Genomic DNA, 17,507 nt, shown 5'->3' on the forward strand with positions numbered 1-17,507 from the left:
AACGAGCAGAGCTCTCGATGGGCGGTCTTAGGAGATCGGCTAGAACTGTACAGTACTAGACGAAAATGTTTAGCAATTTCTTAAAACAAAAATGTATATAAATTAACAATAGAAAACAAAGCAAAAGTTTTATAGGTGTGTAGAACGTTAAGTTAATTCACTTGTTATTATTTTTGGCTAATTATGCTTTTAAATAAAGCATATTCTTAAATTTTAACGAGGCAGTTTAAACAATTTTGCAAATGGTACTGTACACTTTTGGCTAGTTCTCACTCGATGATCGGTGGAGAAATGAGCTCCGCAAATATGATTGAATTTGGAATTATACTACGGCGCATCCTAATAAAGGGAAGGGGCATATCTCTAACTTCTTGAAACGAACAGTACACAAAGTTTTGAAATAGCCTTTACACAAATTCAGATTTGGATATTCGTTTTAAAAGATCCCGCTAGATCCTTACTGAAAATGGTCCTCTTTCAAACTCTTGGTAACTTTGGATTCTGATAGTCCTTACAGAAGAATGCAACTGTAAGAGATCATATCTCAAAGAGATAAGCTTTTACGAATTAGTGTCTACTGAGATTTTTAATCTACAAGTCCAAAAATACTACAACCCAAAGTTTTCAAAAGTTTAACAGAGGTCCATTTTCCGTAGGATCTACCGCGATCCTTCAAAATCATTTTCATTGTTCCCACCTCATGTTCTGCATATGACTCCATCTCAGTTTAAGTGATATATTGGTTTTGGGATTACATATTTCTTTGATGGACTGAGATTGTGTTATCTTCACCTGACGATGAAGCTATTGTATGGTGAAATAATGTTTTGGTGAGTCACAAGAAAATTTTCTTGAAACTTTTACTAACATCTAAGTTTAAATTCAAGATTTCGACATTAGTTTTAAAGGACCTCGCTAGATCCTCACGGAAAATGGTCCTCTGTCAAACTCTTGGTAACTTGGATCCTGGTAGTCCTTACGGAATAATTCTACTTTAAGGGATCATATCTTAAAAGGACACGTCGAAAAGTACTACAACCCAAAGTTTCAAAAAGTTTAACAGAGGTCCATTTTCGGTAAGGATCTAGCGCGGTCCTTCAAAATCACTTTCATTACTTCCACCTCATGTTCTGCATATGACTCCATCTCAGTTTAAGTGATATATTGGTTTTGGGATTACATATTTCTTTGATGGACTGAGATTGTCTTATCTTCACCTGACGATGAAGCTATTGTATGGTGAAATAATGTTTTGGTGAGTCACAAGAAAATTTTCTTGAAACTTTTACTAACATCTAAGTTTAAATTCAAGATTTCGACATTAGTTTTAAAGGACCTCGCTAGATCCTCACGGAAAATGGTCCTCTGTCAAACTCTTGGTAACTTGGATCCTGGTAGTCCTTACGGAATAATTCTACTTTAAGGGATCATATCTCAAAAGGACACGTCGAAAAGTACAACAACCCAAAGTTTCAAAAAGTTTAACGGAGGTCCATTTTCGGTAAGGATCTAGCGCGGTCCTTCAAAATCACTTTCATTACTTCCACCTCATGTTCTGCATATGACTCCATCTCAGTTTAAGTGATATATTGGTTTTGGGATTACATATTTCTTTGATGGACTGAGATTGTATTATCTTCACCTGACGATGAAGCTATTGTATGGTGAAATAATGTCACAAGGAAGTTTTCTTCAAACTTCTACTAATAATTACTTATACCTAAGTTTAAATTCAAAAAAGCGTGTTATTAACTCACTTTTCCTAGCTTGCAAGTTTGTCGCCTCGATGTTAACTAATCCAACAGAACAAACCACAATAAACACCAAAGTGTACAAAGACCGATTCCCTTTGCTCTTGTTCATTGTCAAACATTTACCTCGCGGCTCACATTAAGACATCGCCCAATATCACCCCTCGCAACGACGGCGCCTTTGAACAATTAACAATTCAAATCCGCAACAACCCGAACATAGTCAACGTTAAAACACAAACAACATCGGCGAATGCTATCAGTACGTAGATTATACCACGTTACATATACATATATATATATATATTGCGATATGTGATGTATCAATTGAGAGACGTGAAAAAACTTTAAATAGTTATGTGACACAACGCCAAAAGAATTGAAAAATTGTTTTGCTTTGTGATAGTAGTGGATGTAATTGCTTTTAATGAGAGATGACCGATAGATGAACTCGCGACCTCAACAGGACCGAACGCGTTCGAAGTGAAAGGTAAACACTCCACACGATAGTAGCGCCCCAGAATTCAACACCAGCCGGACTGCCGGAAAATCTCGAAAGCTTCATGCGTTCTCAGGACCAGCGAATCCTGCCGATAGTCCACGATCCGCGCGCGACTCTCTACATAACATCCACGGCCTTTGATGATTTATTACTTCTTATTGCTCGTTTGCGTCTGCCTCTACAAACTGATTTTGTTTTTACCTTTATAAAGTCCGCAGGAGAACTTATTTCAAACACCAGCATAATCAATGCTTCTAATTACTTTCTATTAGGCAAACTCCATTTACAACAACTGTTACATGATTTGCACCATCAAACAGATAAAGACACAAAACTGAACAACTCTTAAAAACCATTAACACAAAGATCGGATACGAACTTCGATATCTAGGAAGTCACATAATCCAGGATGGACGAAACAGTACGAATGTAAAACAAAGGATAGCGCAGGATTGAGTTGCCTTTAAGAAAAAGAAGAAGAAATTCCATAATCGCGAACGGTTAATTTAGAAATTCGAAAAAGGATTGTTAAAGGTAAATGATGAGGATACCGTGGACAGAGAAGATTAGAAATGAGGAGATATTAGAAAGAGTATTGGAACAGAAGGCGCTATGGAAGTCAGTGAGAAATCGACGATATAGGTTGGCAAGACACCTTCTTATACATGAGGAGTTAGTCAGGGACATACTAGAAGCAGGAGATTAGCTCAGGACAGGAAGGGTGGAGGTGTGTGTCGAACCAGGGCTTGAGTAATAACGGAATCTAAAAACCCAGTGTAAGCAACTAAACCAAGGGTCATCATCATAAGGTCGTCAGTCCTATGAGTGGTTGGACAAGCACCTCCACTCTTTCCTATCCTGAGCTAATCTTCGCATTTGCCTAAAACTAGAACAACTCATATTCTTAACTATTTGCGAACAGTAATCTAATCTAAGCCTACCTCTACTTCTCCTAACTTCTATTTCTGCCTCTAGTACATCTCTGACTAGACCTTCAAGCCTGAAAAGGTGTCCTACCAACCTATCTCGTCTATTTCCTATTGACTTCCATAAAGTCCTCTGTTCTCCTATTCTTTCTAATACCTCTTCATTTCTAACCTTTTCTACCCACGATATCCTCATCATTCGCCTATAACACCACATTTCGAACGCTTCTAAACTTTTAATTTCCACCGCGCCCACTGTCCATGTTTCGCACCCGTACAGCGCCGTGCTCCAAACATAGGGTAAGGATTTATTAAAATATGAACAACTCATGGATTCTCCCTCATGGGATAATTTTTGTAGAAACTTGATTTTACATCCGTATTTATTTACCCATTTTCCCTTAAAGATTGTTTCATTCCTTTTTCCATGTGAACGAATTTTTTTTTATATTTAATAACATTCAATTCCAAAGGTCTTTATTTTGTTTTCGTGTGTTTCATTTCATTCTTCGAGAGTAAAGAAAAATAATGCGTCCTGAAAAATTGCAAATGCCAATTTCAAATATTTTTGTTTTTCGAGAGCTCTTGAGAAACTTCCTCCCTATTACGGCTAAAACCTCTCCGAAAGCTGCTTGTTTTTTAGACCGACCGGGTTTCTGTATGTAGGTACGTAACACATTATGTTTCTCCATCCGAATTCAACAAATGCTCATCGAAAATAGTTGAGGATAATACTCGAAATCGTGAGCAGTGGAAAGACCGATGGCATTACTGACGAAATGGCTGTAATCAACATGGACGTTCCTCGCATATTCGTACGTGTGTATTTGCAGGTCAATGGAATGGTTCGTTTGAAACAAAATACGAACGGATCGACGTTACAGATAAATAATTTTGATTAAAAATGGCGCATAGACAGAACTGCAACGAAAAAAGAGCGAACATTCAACCCCTGCACTTCAAAAACATAATACAAACAAATAATTCACGTATCTTTTAATAGAATTTAACAGACTGGTTAATTTGAAAACCAAGGGTGCAGAGAAAGCACTTACAAATTTGAAACAAGTAAATTTGTTATTGAATTTGATCAAAAATGACAATGCCATACAGAAGAACTTGATACCTGTTTCATGTGGATAATCAACTACGAGACAAAAGGATTTTTGAAGTCCTTTTACAATGAGTATGTACCAAAGTAGCCGAAACAAAACACAAAGATTAAACGAATGTTTAGTCTCTAAATCTCCCATTCGCTACAGCTACATCGAAATAGAAAATAATGACATTTTGTAGAAATTTTCACGTTTATTAGAATTGTTTATTTATTCTGGAACAAAACTTGCACAGCAATACAGGCATTGACTACTGTGATTGTTTGAATTCTCCTAAAGTGCTCCTCTTTGTTGTCTAACAAGTTATTACACCTGACGCGAAATGGCAACCATGGTGGTTAGAATAAAGTAGTAGTTATAGTAAACCCTTCGGAGGAGGTTGTCATCAATATTAATTATTAGTGTTGTAACAATGGCTAATATCTTTTTACGCAGATATCGAAATACATTTAGAACAATCTTTTTTTAGTCAGCCAACAATGGGATTCGAACCCAGACTACTTGTTTGGTAGTCGACCACTCTGTACGTTAGGCCGTGGCGGTTTCGCATTTAATGATTTCATTTTTATAAATAAGAATCCAAATCACGCAAAGTTGAACGCGAGTTTCGAGCCACGTTTTCCATTTAAGTCGGAAAAAAGTCATAAATAATTCGCACCTCCACATAATAAAGTTTTATTACTGAATATATTTCTTTGACGTTTTTGAACCGAAAGCAAAAGCTTGTCTCAAGCCTTTTGTCATAATGTTTCGTCAAATAAGTTTCCCCATCTTTCACGAAATTTCCACTGACTACCTGCTAACAGGGAAAACTGTAACGCTCTAATTAACAAGTCGCGAATTTCAAAATTCGTACTGAAAGGTAAAAGAGTATACATTAGATATAGGTACCCACTTTTAAACAATACAAACACGCAATCTTTTCATCATGGATTTTAAGGCGACATGGACACAATTCTAAAACAAGTAGGCATTTCTACGTAATTTATTTTCACGAAAAACAGACAGATCTGCGTGGTTTTGAATATAATAATAATGCTTTAGTGTATGAAAATTTGCCCATCACTCTTGGTTGCAGGAAAATGGTAAAATTAGCAATTTGGAAATAAACAATTGGAATAGCAGTGTACGGGTTTTAACGTCTACATTCGGGTGTATAATTGGTTGTCTAAATTCTAACGGCATTTTTAATCTTTCATCTAAATCTTTCTGTTACATTTCTCCTTATAGTACTAACACAATTTCCTACTTTCTTAATCTCTAGAATAGTTTGTAAATGTGGTTCTATTCGTGTGTATTATATGTTATTTCTTAAGCAGAAGTAAGTAAGTAGCGTCGGTTTGGCTGCAAATTGTTTTTCGATAATTTCAAAAGGAAGACATCGGCGGGTAGTTTAGAAGCTTAAGGGAAGTTAGATGAACAAAAAGTGTTCCGGTAAAGACGAAAAACCGTATCGACGCGCTGGCAGCTATAAACCCGGCAAAGTAGACGATGCAACTTTTGTTAGAGCTGCGTGGTTTTTGTCGGCGAAAATCTTTTCGGGAAACGGCGAACAGATTATAGCTATTTAGACGCGAGACGTCCTTAAGGATCCAATCAACACACTAGCGCCAACATGATAAAACTTCTGATTGCCATCGATCCTGTTTTATATATGTACCTACATGTGTAGATGTTGTTCTATAAATTACCTATTTACTTGTAGATAAGATTAGACAAATCTGCTGCAAGAACTTGAAGATGAGTTAAATTAAAAAATTGAACTGAAGATGGATCTTTTGGTATCCAAACAAACTTACAACACAGAAATTACGCATTTGGACAGATGGGCCAGTACCTTGGTTAAAAACAAAAAAACCAACGTCTTCTAAATCTTTAAAAATTAGCAGTAATGATCACACTGTGGTTCGTGGAAGAGATTTCAGGAAGCTGGATTCAATTTTTAAGATCCGCAATCGAATGGCATAGACATGTCTCTATTACAATTAAAATTTCTGCAACCCTTCCTGTGATATTACATTTATAAGTAATAAATGAAACTAAAGCGAGAATAATTTTTCATTTCCCATTCGCACAATGTTCTCGAAGTCTGCGCGGTGGCAGCAAAAGTAATTAAGCCATAAGTCAGAGAGAGTCACGTATCCGTGTGTTAAATCGAGGCCATCCCCAAAATTCATTAATTAGATGCTCTCTCTATAGCACCCCCGCCCCCTCAGAGTTCTCTTTCGCCCCTAACCGCAGCAACCGTTGACTCCAATCCCTTCAGTTCGATACGGTTTTTGTCCGACAGAAAGTTCTAATCACTCTGGTGACCTCTACCAATTTATTACCGAAATATGTTTTAATCATCTCGCCCATTTCCAACACCGCAGTGGAAAAACCAAATGAAAAAGCCGATAGCGAAAACCGATATTTATGAAATCGATAATTTTTGGAGTCAGGTTGGAATCTAGCTGTAATTATTGTAACTGAGAGTAAATGACACGCTTTTTACGCAATTACGTTTAATAAAACGTGTTCATTCATTATATCAGATGATACAGAATTGAAAATTTTGGTGTTATAGGGGGATGATAAAAATACCTTGAGTAAATAAGGTTAGAAATGAGGAAGGTTTGGAAAATGTATTACAGCAGAGATGCCCCAACAAAGAAAAGGGCATAAGGGACTGTAAGACCCCTGTTGCAACATATAGGGCTAATTGGAAGTTCATTACAAACACAAATAGGAGTCTATGAGGATAGGGGTAGATCCAAATTGTATTAATATTTGCCCTCTTATCTTCTTCTAAAGAGTGGAGGTACGTGTCCAACCAGTCTAAAGACTGATGACCTTATGATGATGATGATCTATGAAGCCTAGGATTATAACCTCCAAGAGCGTCTCTCCTAAAGATTCGAAATATATATAAAAGAACTAATGATATCCTGATTCAGGTCTAAAGGTCGTTGGTTGGTGTTGCTTCCTGGCGTTTTGGTAGCACAAGTGGCGGGCTTCTTTAGAGATCCTTCCGTCTCCGATGCTGGATGTAAAGTTCTCATCCAGCATCGGAGAAGTAAACAACTCCAACCAACGACGACCCGAATTAAGACAGCATCAATTCATCTGCAGTCAATTAAAGTCTTTACTATATCTAGAAGAGACTGTAGTTCCAGAGAAATATTATTTCTTGATATATATTTTTAATCCAAAGTCCTTTTCCTTTCTTCAATTAGAGTCAATGAAGCACTTAATTATAAAGTAAATATCATCAAAAAGAGAAGTAACAGAAACTTTATTAAAAACCTTCTCCAATATTTTATTTAATGGCGCGTGGGATGTCGTGACCCCTTTCACTAAAGAGTTACAATTCTTGTTCGGCCAATTACGCTCGGAATTAATGAACTTTAAATTACATTTAATCGGAAGTGAGAAGGAAAGAGAGTCGGGAGTTCTAAGGCAACAAACGAACGCAAAATCAGTTCATTTGGCATGAAGCTGTAGTCCCGGCAACGACTTGTACCTCTCTGAGATAAAATTGTCACATAATTGAACACTGAACATCATCCACGGCACGAACAACCAATAATCACCGTGTAATTCTTCAGTAATACTATAAATAAAGCAAGAATTTATTAACTTTTAACCGCCAACTTACAATGCGGACGATATTAATGTTAAACTCTCTAGATCTACAACTACTACGAAAGATTCCCGAACTCCCTAAAGGAAAAGCATCCACAATCACATAATACAGAAACACATACGGAAGAAAAGAACCTTAAGAGGTCCTAGAACGGCCTGAGATCGGTAGGTTTGAGGATTTCTTCCTCAGGAATTAGACACTACCCAGCCGTACAGACGGTTGGGTGCCTTTTGAAGATTTTCCCTCTTACACGAAATTCAAAAACTTTCACTACAACTGTTTCGCTACGCTACAACTTCATAAGGTGACAAATTTCTTTTCGTGCATGAAAAAAGTTTAAATTTTTTTTTCTTAATTTTTAAAGCTTTGCTTTTTAGACTATCAGTTATTATTCCTACTAACTATTTCATAAAGCAGCAACAACTTTTCTTCTAATTTAACGTTATCTGTAGTAGTAAAAAATATTCAAAAATTAATTCACTTTAATGTATTTCGTAAAATGTTTTGTCTTAATGGATGACGTGTAATCGGTGTTAAAACTAAAACGAAAAGAACGAAGGCTTAAGTAATCGTAGAAAATGCGTTCGTTGCTGGAAATATGAAAAATGTAACTGAATCGTCAAAACTTGCGGACGGGTGTGAATAAATCCGTGAAATATGGAAGACATGATGTCGGAAATGGAAACGAATATGTCGGCAGAAACATTATTATTAGCTGCTTACAATGTAGGTCACTTAGAGCGAACCAGAGATTTAAGCGCTACGCTATACGCTCCGCCAAATATTTTGTTTATCACAATATGGAACAAGAGCCCACTTTTTTTACGAGAACTTAGTTAGGAACAGTAAAACAAAGTATCGCCACCCCACCCAAGATAAAATCCGTAAATATCATTAGAAAATTTTGTAAATATTATCGGAAAATAAACTCATGTTTCTGACAACTATAATAAATTCACAACATTCGTTTCTTTGGTAAAAAAACACTTTTTGAAAACTTTCACTTAATTTTTATTAAATTCTTAACAAGTTTCAACCTTAGTTAATTAATTAATCCTTCTTCTGAAGATGGCCTTGTAGGTCGAAACTCGTTAAGAATTTAATAAAAATTAAGTGAAAGTTTTCAAAAAGTGTTTTTTTTACCAAATATCATTATGATCAACTTGCATATAGATACTAGAGGCCAACTCTATCAATTTTCTCAAGAATTCGTTTGTTTGTTTAAATAAAAAATAATGAACAACAGGTACATTTGGGAATTTCATACGCCTTTTTGCTGTAATCTTGACTAAAATAAACAAAAGGCCTTGACAAATTAAGGCTCCGCCTCAGATGATAGAAAATCAGACTGAACGACTGCTTTTTGTGCACCAAGTCCACAAGTCACCATCAATTAGTAAATGTATTTAGCGAAGTTTGTTATCTGCACCTGTTGTCACACAATTATGTGAAATTAAGGCAAACTGAACTTCCGGTTCTATTGTAATAAAGCGTGTTCGGAGGAGATTGGAGATGTCGTGTCTTAAGCACCTAATGTTTTCTACCGTAGCCGGTTTAAATCTCCTGCAGAATAAACTGCACCGCAAAACACATAAATTAAAGTGACTTTTAGCCATTCGGAACGAACGAGAGCTAAAACAAAACCTCAAGCTGCTGTTCGGGCTTATATTGTCTATTGGAAAATACGAAGTACAACAGAGATTAGTATAGCCTCGTGTGTCCGGGTCGAACGTGAGCCAAATTGCCGTGATTCTAAGCCACGAGAAGTACAACTTTTCCTTGCTTCTATCCAAAACCGCATTGCCGGATTATCGTATCGCAAGGCGCTAACATATTCCACACAAAGATGAACAACAAGGACTCTAAGTTAAAGTAAAATCTACAATCTCATTTTCATAGGCGTAGCTAATTACAAAAATTCACTTAACCAAATTTAACATCAAGTACTCATGTGACCCAGCCTCAGTTAAATCATCACTGAAAATTAGTCAGCTACTAAGTGAATTCCATGGACCATCACGGAACATCCTCGGAATTTAGTAAGTGAATGCTTAGGAAGCAAAGTATTCAAACTGAGTTATTTACCTAATATTGAAGGTCGGAAAGGAGAAACTAAAGAAAGTCTCCAATTTTCAATATGTAGGTAATCAGAACGTTGGAAAATGGGCGCGGTGGTTGGAAGGAGTATAAAAGGGACGCTGTTGAAGTCAATAAAAAAAGGAGAGAGAGGGAGATTGGTAAGACACCTACTTAGATGGGAAGAGCTTGTTAGAGATGTAATAGAAGTGAAAGTAGGAGTAAAGATACAGATTACTTTACTGTGTGCAAATAGTCGGGAATGTGCGATGCTCAAGAAGTAAAGCTGCGTGTCCAGCCAGTGTTTGGGATTACGACCCTACGATGATGATAATCGACAAAAGAATTCATTCTTGCCAATGAGAATAGAATATTAAGCTGAATGTATTCAACTATTATTTTCCACAAACACGAACCTTCCGTTTACCATTATTCATGATGAATGTGTTGTAGGAAAATATGCGTTTGCTGGGGCATTTGCAGTATTTAGTAACGTAATAACCAGTCTAATAAAAGTATAGAAAGATAATTACTTTTATAAATTAGCAGAATAAAGATTACAAGAAGTTAATATCAGGTTCGTTAAGATTCATGGACGGAGAAAGAGGCGTCAGGGTTTATGTGATGGGCTTGTGTTGTGACAATTCGTTATAAATATTTCGTGGGACAGTGCCGCTTAATTTTGACATGCCGAGGGCCCCAAGCTGGGTCTAATTAAGAGTTATAATTCAACGTCCCCCATACAGTATTTTATTAGTAAGTGTATACCTCGGGGAACAAGGGAATTGTACCCCCACGTTCTTGACATCTCGAGCGCACCAGCGTGCCATTCGGCTAAAGTTTTCACCTGATAAATGGCGAAACAGCCTTTGGCATCTCGAAAATTACGCGGAAACTTGTCCCCTATAATAACTCCGGCGCTTGTGTCATACATTTTACAAATTTATGAGAATGTCCGGCAAAAGGCAGACTTTTTGCCGTAACGCTTTCGTTCCCGGTCGACCGTTACAGAACTTTAGCAAAAACCCAGTCTTTATTAGAATCCTGAGGCTTACAGTTTATCCTTAACATAACTACGACCATTACAATAATCCAAAAGCATGAGGAAGGTTTGTAAACGTTGTGGTTCAATATTTTGTAATTGTTTTAAGGTTCATCGACGGTTGTCTGCCTCTTAATCGATTGCCATGAAACTACAAAACCCACTAATGGATTTGGGTATGATTTCTACTGTTGTTCGCACCATCACCAAATGATTTTGACTTAGTTTCATTTGTTTTATCATACAATGTGAATGTGAAATTAGTCTTTTACCTATAAATTAAGAATCAATACCAAAATATAAGGAAACTGTCATAGTTGTAAAGAAAAAACACAGAATAAATGAAATAATAGAGCTACAACCAGAATCGAATCTAGGCGTCCAGTCTTAATCCATTTAGGCAAAGCCAAGGTATTCTAAGCAAAATAAACCAAAACCTCATAAACGAATTTTTGAAATATGGAAAAATGGAAGTAATAAATTACAAAAAGAGCGAATACAATAAACACAGAAGGAAAAATTTCAATCAAGGAAGAGCAAGATAAAGAAATAAAAAAAGAAGAAATAGCTCCCTTTGTTAAAAATCGGTATTTTCCCAGCAACTTCAGTATACCGTATCAATGACTTCATTATGAAAGGCTTCTGTGGACTGAGGCCCGTAAATGATTCATTTTTGTCCTACTGACCCATTATGTAAACCCCTTACCAATCTCCATCTCATCAATACACCTCTCCAGCTCATCGATACTATTCTCCATTTCATGAATATAGCTCTTGATGTATTCATCGAGCATAATTTTGAGCGTGGAACGGATTTTATTTTGTACACAATATACTTTTTCTCCTACCTGACCTACTTATTTATTTGACGCGATTCAATATCTTTCAAATGATTTTGATTTATCTCATATAGTTGGTCATATTCTCGAGTAATCGAGTAAATTTTCCGCAAGCGGATTTCCAGTATTTCCAACGATAAAACGCTTCAATTTGTCTTAACGTTAGATGTAGAGTCCCTTTCGTGGTACTGTAGGTGCATGAGTCGTTAATAACTAGAGCTAAGTGCAGGCTCATGTCGCAACTTAGTGAAGCTCTTTGATTAGTTTGGAGAAGTGTTCTTGTCGCAGACACGAAACCCATAACCAACACATAATAACCAGTTACGTTGCCGACAATATCGTGGCGAACGTATAAGGGACTGAACGGGTCACCTCCACACTCGGATCATATTAACAGCAATGTGCCTCCAGGCGAAACGTTCCAAACTGGCTGCTAGAGAGCAGCACACAACGACGATCTGTATTATTTGTCTCGTATAACGATTTTATGGTCGGATAGCAGATACCTACCACTTTGTTGTATATATCTGTCTACGTTTATATATGTCGCTTACTCGCTCTCTCTCTTTGTTGCCCTCGGAGGTCATCTAATTGATGGACTGTTAGTAATTGGGTAAATGCTTATAGTACGTACATATTGGCATCATGGACATTTGAGCAATTCGATATATTCATCCTATAGTGAGAATGGTCTTCAGTAATATAATATATGTAAAGATGGAGATGATATGCCTCTTATGACCTAAATGCTTTCTAGGTTCAAATTTGCATCGTTGGTACACATGCTTCACTTAACCCTGAGCCTGACACTTACTGAAAAATGGTCGCTTGATTCTTCCAAATTCCCCTCTCCAAACGCCTCAAACCAAATCAGTTTTTTTGATGTTGAGAGTGAGTGGACAATTTCCTAACCCCAAAGTAACACGTGTCGAAATTGGATCTCGTGGTAGAGGTATAGATTTTATTGTGGCATTCAGGGAAAATGCCCCCCATGCGATAATAATGAATTAAATAACTATATTTTTAATCGCTGATAGTATGTAGTACTATTTAAAGTGCACCTCGACATTGAGAGAACAAGATAATAAGAACACAAAAGAAAAAAAATTAAAGTAATGTACACACGCACACGCATATGTACGTCATTATCATCATAAGGTCATCAGTCCTAAGACTGGTTGGACACGTACCTCCACTCTTTACTATCCTCAGCTAAACTTCGCATTTCCCTAAAACTAGAACAACCCACATCCTTAACTATTTGCGAACAGTAATCTAATCTAGGTCCAGCATATGTACCTACACTACAAAAATTATTAGTGACTTACTTCATTTGCAGCGATCTTGCACGATTGCGTTCTGCACTGAGATTTGATACACGTGCTGTTTTATACAACCATACACACAGAAGTCAAAAGGACCAGGACTACGCGTCGACCATGATATGGTCAGGACCTGTACGTCCAATCCAGCATCCAGAAATATGTTCATTTAGAAACATACGCATTGGTCAATGCATATTCTGCACTGCCTTATGACAATGACACATTGACCTACTTCTAATGACTTCGACTGTCTACATACATACATAATAGAATCCTATAACATTTAAAGAACAAGGATCTACTAGGGGTTACTACCGATGCTGTTATTGAATGTGGCGTTGCAAAGCGTTAATAGCTTTCATCCTTTGTTATCTAATAAGATCAATTTCGCGATCCACCTGTTTGAGTTTCAATAAATTACTTACCAGGAACTTATGCTTTTACTATTAACGCTGAAATTATTCTACTATCGTCAACTAATTTGACATTCTTTAACGAGTTTTATATCATCTTTTTCCTTTTGTCCCTACTTCTTTTTTCTGTGTGGCGAGAAAGCGCTCTGCGGTAGACAGTTGTAAACAAATTAATTTAATTATGCCAGAAGAATTATAATGTCAGATAAGTAATGGCAGCGGCACCCGTTCTTGGCAGAACAGACCTCCGAATCTTATGTAATTAAGCCATAACGGTATCACTGCAAAGTTGTCGTAAACTGTTTCTAAATTAACTACACGGCAGATTGCCGGTGCCACCGTTGTTGGCGAAGTCGTTGTGTCCTGTAAAGTTTGTTGCTCAAAATAATTAATAACGGAGCACGAAATAAGACGTCGGTACTGTATAATGTCCTGTTAATAAAACTTCTTACTTGAACCAACTTCTTCTGAAACCTTATAAATTAGACGTTATTTGAAGTTGAACTTGGGGGCGATGGTGGTGTTTATTCTATTGTAATTGCCCCAAATAAGGCGCGTGTAGCGTCCACGTAAAACCTTGCAGACTAATTATCTCTAAGTAAACAAGAATTTATTTAGCCTGCTGATTCCGAGAAATTGATCAGCAAACATTTTTTGAAGTAACGCTTCCTTGTCGAAGAAAATACGTCTTGAAAAGCTCGTCAGTCCTAAAACTGGTTGAACCAGTCCATTCTTTCCTATCCTGAGATAATATTCGCATTGCACCAAAACTAGAACATCCCACATCCTTAACTATTTGGTAACAGGAATCTAATCTATGTCTACTTCTACTCCTGCTAACTTCTGTTTCTGTTTCTGATATGTCTCTGACTAGACCTTCATGCCTGAGAAGGTGTCCTACCAATCGATTTCGCCTATTTCTTATTGACTTTCATAGAACCCTCTATTCTCATATTCTTTCTAATACCTCTTCATTTCTAACCTTCTCCATCCATGGTATCCTCATCATTCGCCTGTAACACAATATCTCGAACACTTCTAATCTTTTCTTTTCCGTCGCGTCCCCATCCAAGTTTCGCACCTCCACAGTGTCATGCTTCAGCTCCAGACTAAAAATTTAGCAATCTTTTTCGAATTTCTAAATTAACTGTTCCTGAGCATAGAAGTGACTTCATTTTATTGAAGGCGACTCGATCTTGCACTATCCTCTGCTTTATATCTTTACTACTCCTTTCGTCCTGACTTATATCTGACTTCTTAGATACCCAAAATCAGCCATTTCTTCTAATTTTTCGTCTCCTATCTTTATATTCGCTCTTTCTCTACATTTTCTTCCCTCGCATACCAGTATTTTTGTTTTACTTTTATTTATATTCATACAATACTGTTTTGTCAATACCGCTTCCATTTTATTTACCTTTAAGTAAACAAAAATTTATTTAGCCTGCCGATTCCAACAAATTAATCAGCAAACATTTTTTGAAGTAACACTTCCTTGTCGAAGATAATACTGAAGGCAATGAGTTCAATAAGCAATTTTATTGAAATGTTAAGCGCCTGGATATTGTGTATGCCATAATAAAACGACAAGATGTTGTTCTTTCGTGAGATTTTCGTTATTAAGATAACGACTAATTTTATTGTCGTAATCGAATTGTTTCTGAAGTTGTTAATATCGACGATAGCATTGTCGCAATCGAATTCGTCGATTGGACACGGTCCGACTACTGACTGTCGTTGCATCACGAGATTGAGTGAAAAACGAGAAACAGGAACAAGTCGAGCCGTGCACCAACGAATAATCACAAAATCAATGTCGCAACGCGGAAACATAACAGACTTGATTTCCAGTTTTCCACTCATTACGCCTTGTCCTTTCCCTTAACGCGCGACAGCGGAACATCGACGATCCCCTTTTCACGCCACCCTCGACATCTGGGCGGACTGGTTTGTTGGCTGGTTGGGATGGAGTGGGCCGTTATGTCGCGTCGACACGTTGCCCCAGGATGTCTGTTCTCTGCCTGCACTCATTTCAGTTTCATCAGCGCGAATATTCATCGCAGATTTGTGCGAAATGCCATGTCGACGGAATTACCGAGTCCCGTACTTTAATCAGATTTTGATGAACTGATTGCAAATCGTCATTTCATCCCTTCTTTCCCTCCCCTATTGGTTTAGCCTTGCCGAAAAAATATAGTTCTGCCTCTCGTTCCACATATGACCATGATTAATATTCCGTATATTGATTAATGATGTTCTAAACACTAATCCCAATTATTTATTCATTCCATGAGTCACTAACAATGAGTAGATATCTATTGCAGAATCACTATGCAGTTAAATGTTTCAAAATTTTCCTAATTCTTAGACAGGTCATCTGTTGATGGGACAATAACAGGCTATCACAAGATTTTTAATCGAATTTTGTTGAGTGATGGTAAATATAACGATTAGGCTCTAGCCTGATGTAACAATCGAACTGGCTTTCTAAATCTATGAGGTAGTACCAAATCACATACTTAATTCTAATTATTTTCTGAATATTCCAACCGGAAAGGTAAAGACCCATATCTGCTTCAATCAGTTGAGTTTCAAAAGCAAATGTACTTTAGTTAACAAGAAATGCGTTTGTGTATATGTGTATGCGACGTTCCTTGATAAGTAGATCGCCATTATCGCCACAAGTTTCAGTATTCAAACCATGTGTTGCATGTTTCGGTCGGAGGACGTACAGCGAAGAGAGGAGAGAATCCAAACTTATATATAATAGGAACGATTCGTGACGTCGGGCCAAATATTCGTCTGGTTGGTATTCCTGCTATGCCGGACAAACTTCTTGTCCAATGCACAAAACGACTTGGTTCGAAGTCTGAATATTACAGAGTAACTTTGGCGTGTAGCACGACATGTACAAACTCCAGCTTAACTTCCTCGGATGAACAGTGGCGTAGTGACGTGGGGGTATCCTATGCATTGTTGGCTGCCCCCTATGGGATTGTACCGACTCAAATACATACCTATGTACGTATGTGTAGTTGGCTCTGTCCACGCTTTCCTCCTCGCCAAGCTAATGCCAGCTAATGGGCGAATTATTATTATTGTTTTGTGAATACGGACGTGAAGTAAACGGCAACTAATTACTTTTCATCCGATTAGCGTCAAAACTGCTAGAAACTGAAAATTTAGCCAGCACACGTTTAGCAAGGTCAATTAAAACTAAATTCTCTGGACTATGGTCAGTACTACACTCATCAAAGTTTCACGATAAATTAGTATTCGGTTATGAAGGAGGACACTGTAGGGTCTCTTACATTTTGTTGAGAATTTTATCAAATTGTCCTGGCCTTCAGTTATTCCTAAAACCCTATCGTCAATATAGGTAAACGATTGTGTATAGCATAAGCCCACTGAATTTAGGATTTCATGAAGAATTCCGAAGTCATTGAGAATGGAATTCGAAGTGAGCGAAACTCATGTCTATTATGAAAAGTGTTATTGGTTTTAGAAAATACCACAAATGGCGTGGTGAGCGCCATCTGTAGTACGATGCTACATTTTAGGATTACGTATGCTCCAACAAGGTCCATTTAAATATACGGATATGGATAGTTTCGACAGAATACAGACCACTTCGAATTATTTTACAAGAAGTAATGGTGGTTATAATAATGAAATCTTAAACTTGATCTCCATGAAAAGCTCATTTTTTTTTTACTTTTACCTGCTGTCTTAACAGCGCGTTTTAGAAAATACTACAAATGGCGCGGTAAACGCCACCTGTAGTACGATGCTACATTTTAGGATTACGTATGCTCCAACAAGGTCCATTTAAATATATGGATATCTACTTGCTGAAACGAATCCCGGCGTAGCTAACCTCAACGTGATAGGCA

The 17,507-nt window shown here is 37.2% G+C and overlaps 1 protein-coding gene across 5 annotated transcripts in view; it reads right to left on the reverse strand.

Annotated features, from left to right (window-relative positions):
- Window positions 1-17,507, reverse strand: part of LOC108735721 (cubilin) — a 230,979-nt gene that overhangs the window by 138,072 nt on the left and 75,400 nt on the right. For 3 of the 5 annotated variants that reach the window (XM_018467834.2, XM_018467841.2, XM_018467827.2), the window contains exon 1: window positions 1,758-2,274. The exons of the other annotated variants lie outside the window; for them this stretch is intronic. In XM_018467834.2, the coding sequence (XP_018323336.1) occupies window positions 1,758-1,863 (106 nt within the window). In that variant the 5' untranslated portion in view covers window positions 1,864-2,274. Of the gene's footprint in view, window positions 1-1,757; window positions 2,275-17,507 lie in introns of those variants that run through there. 5 annotated transcript variants of the gene reach the window in all.

Source organism: Agrilus planipennis, unplaced genomic scaffold (assembly GCF_000699045.2).
Source record: "Agrilus planipennis isolate EAB-ADULT unplaced genomic scaffold, Apla_2.0 scaffold5, whole genome shotgun sequence".
NCBI classification, from domain to species: domain Eukaryota; kingdom Metazoa; phylum Arthropoda; class Insecta; order Coleoptera; family Buprestidae; genus Agrilus; species Agrilus planipennis.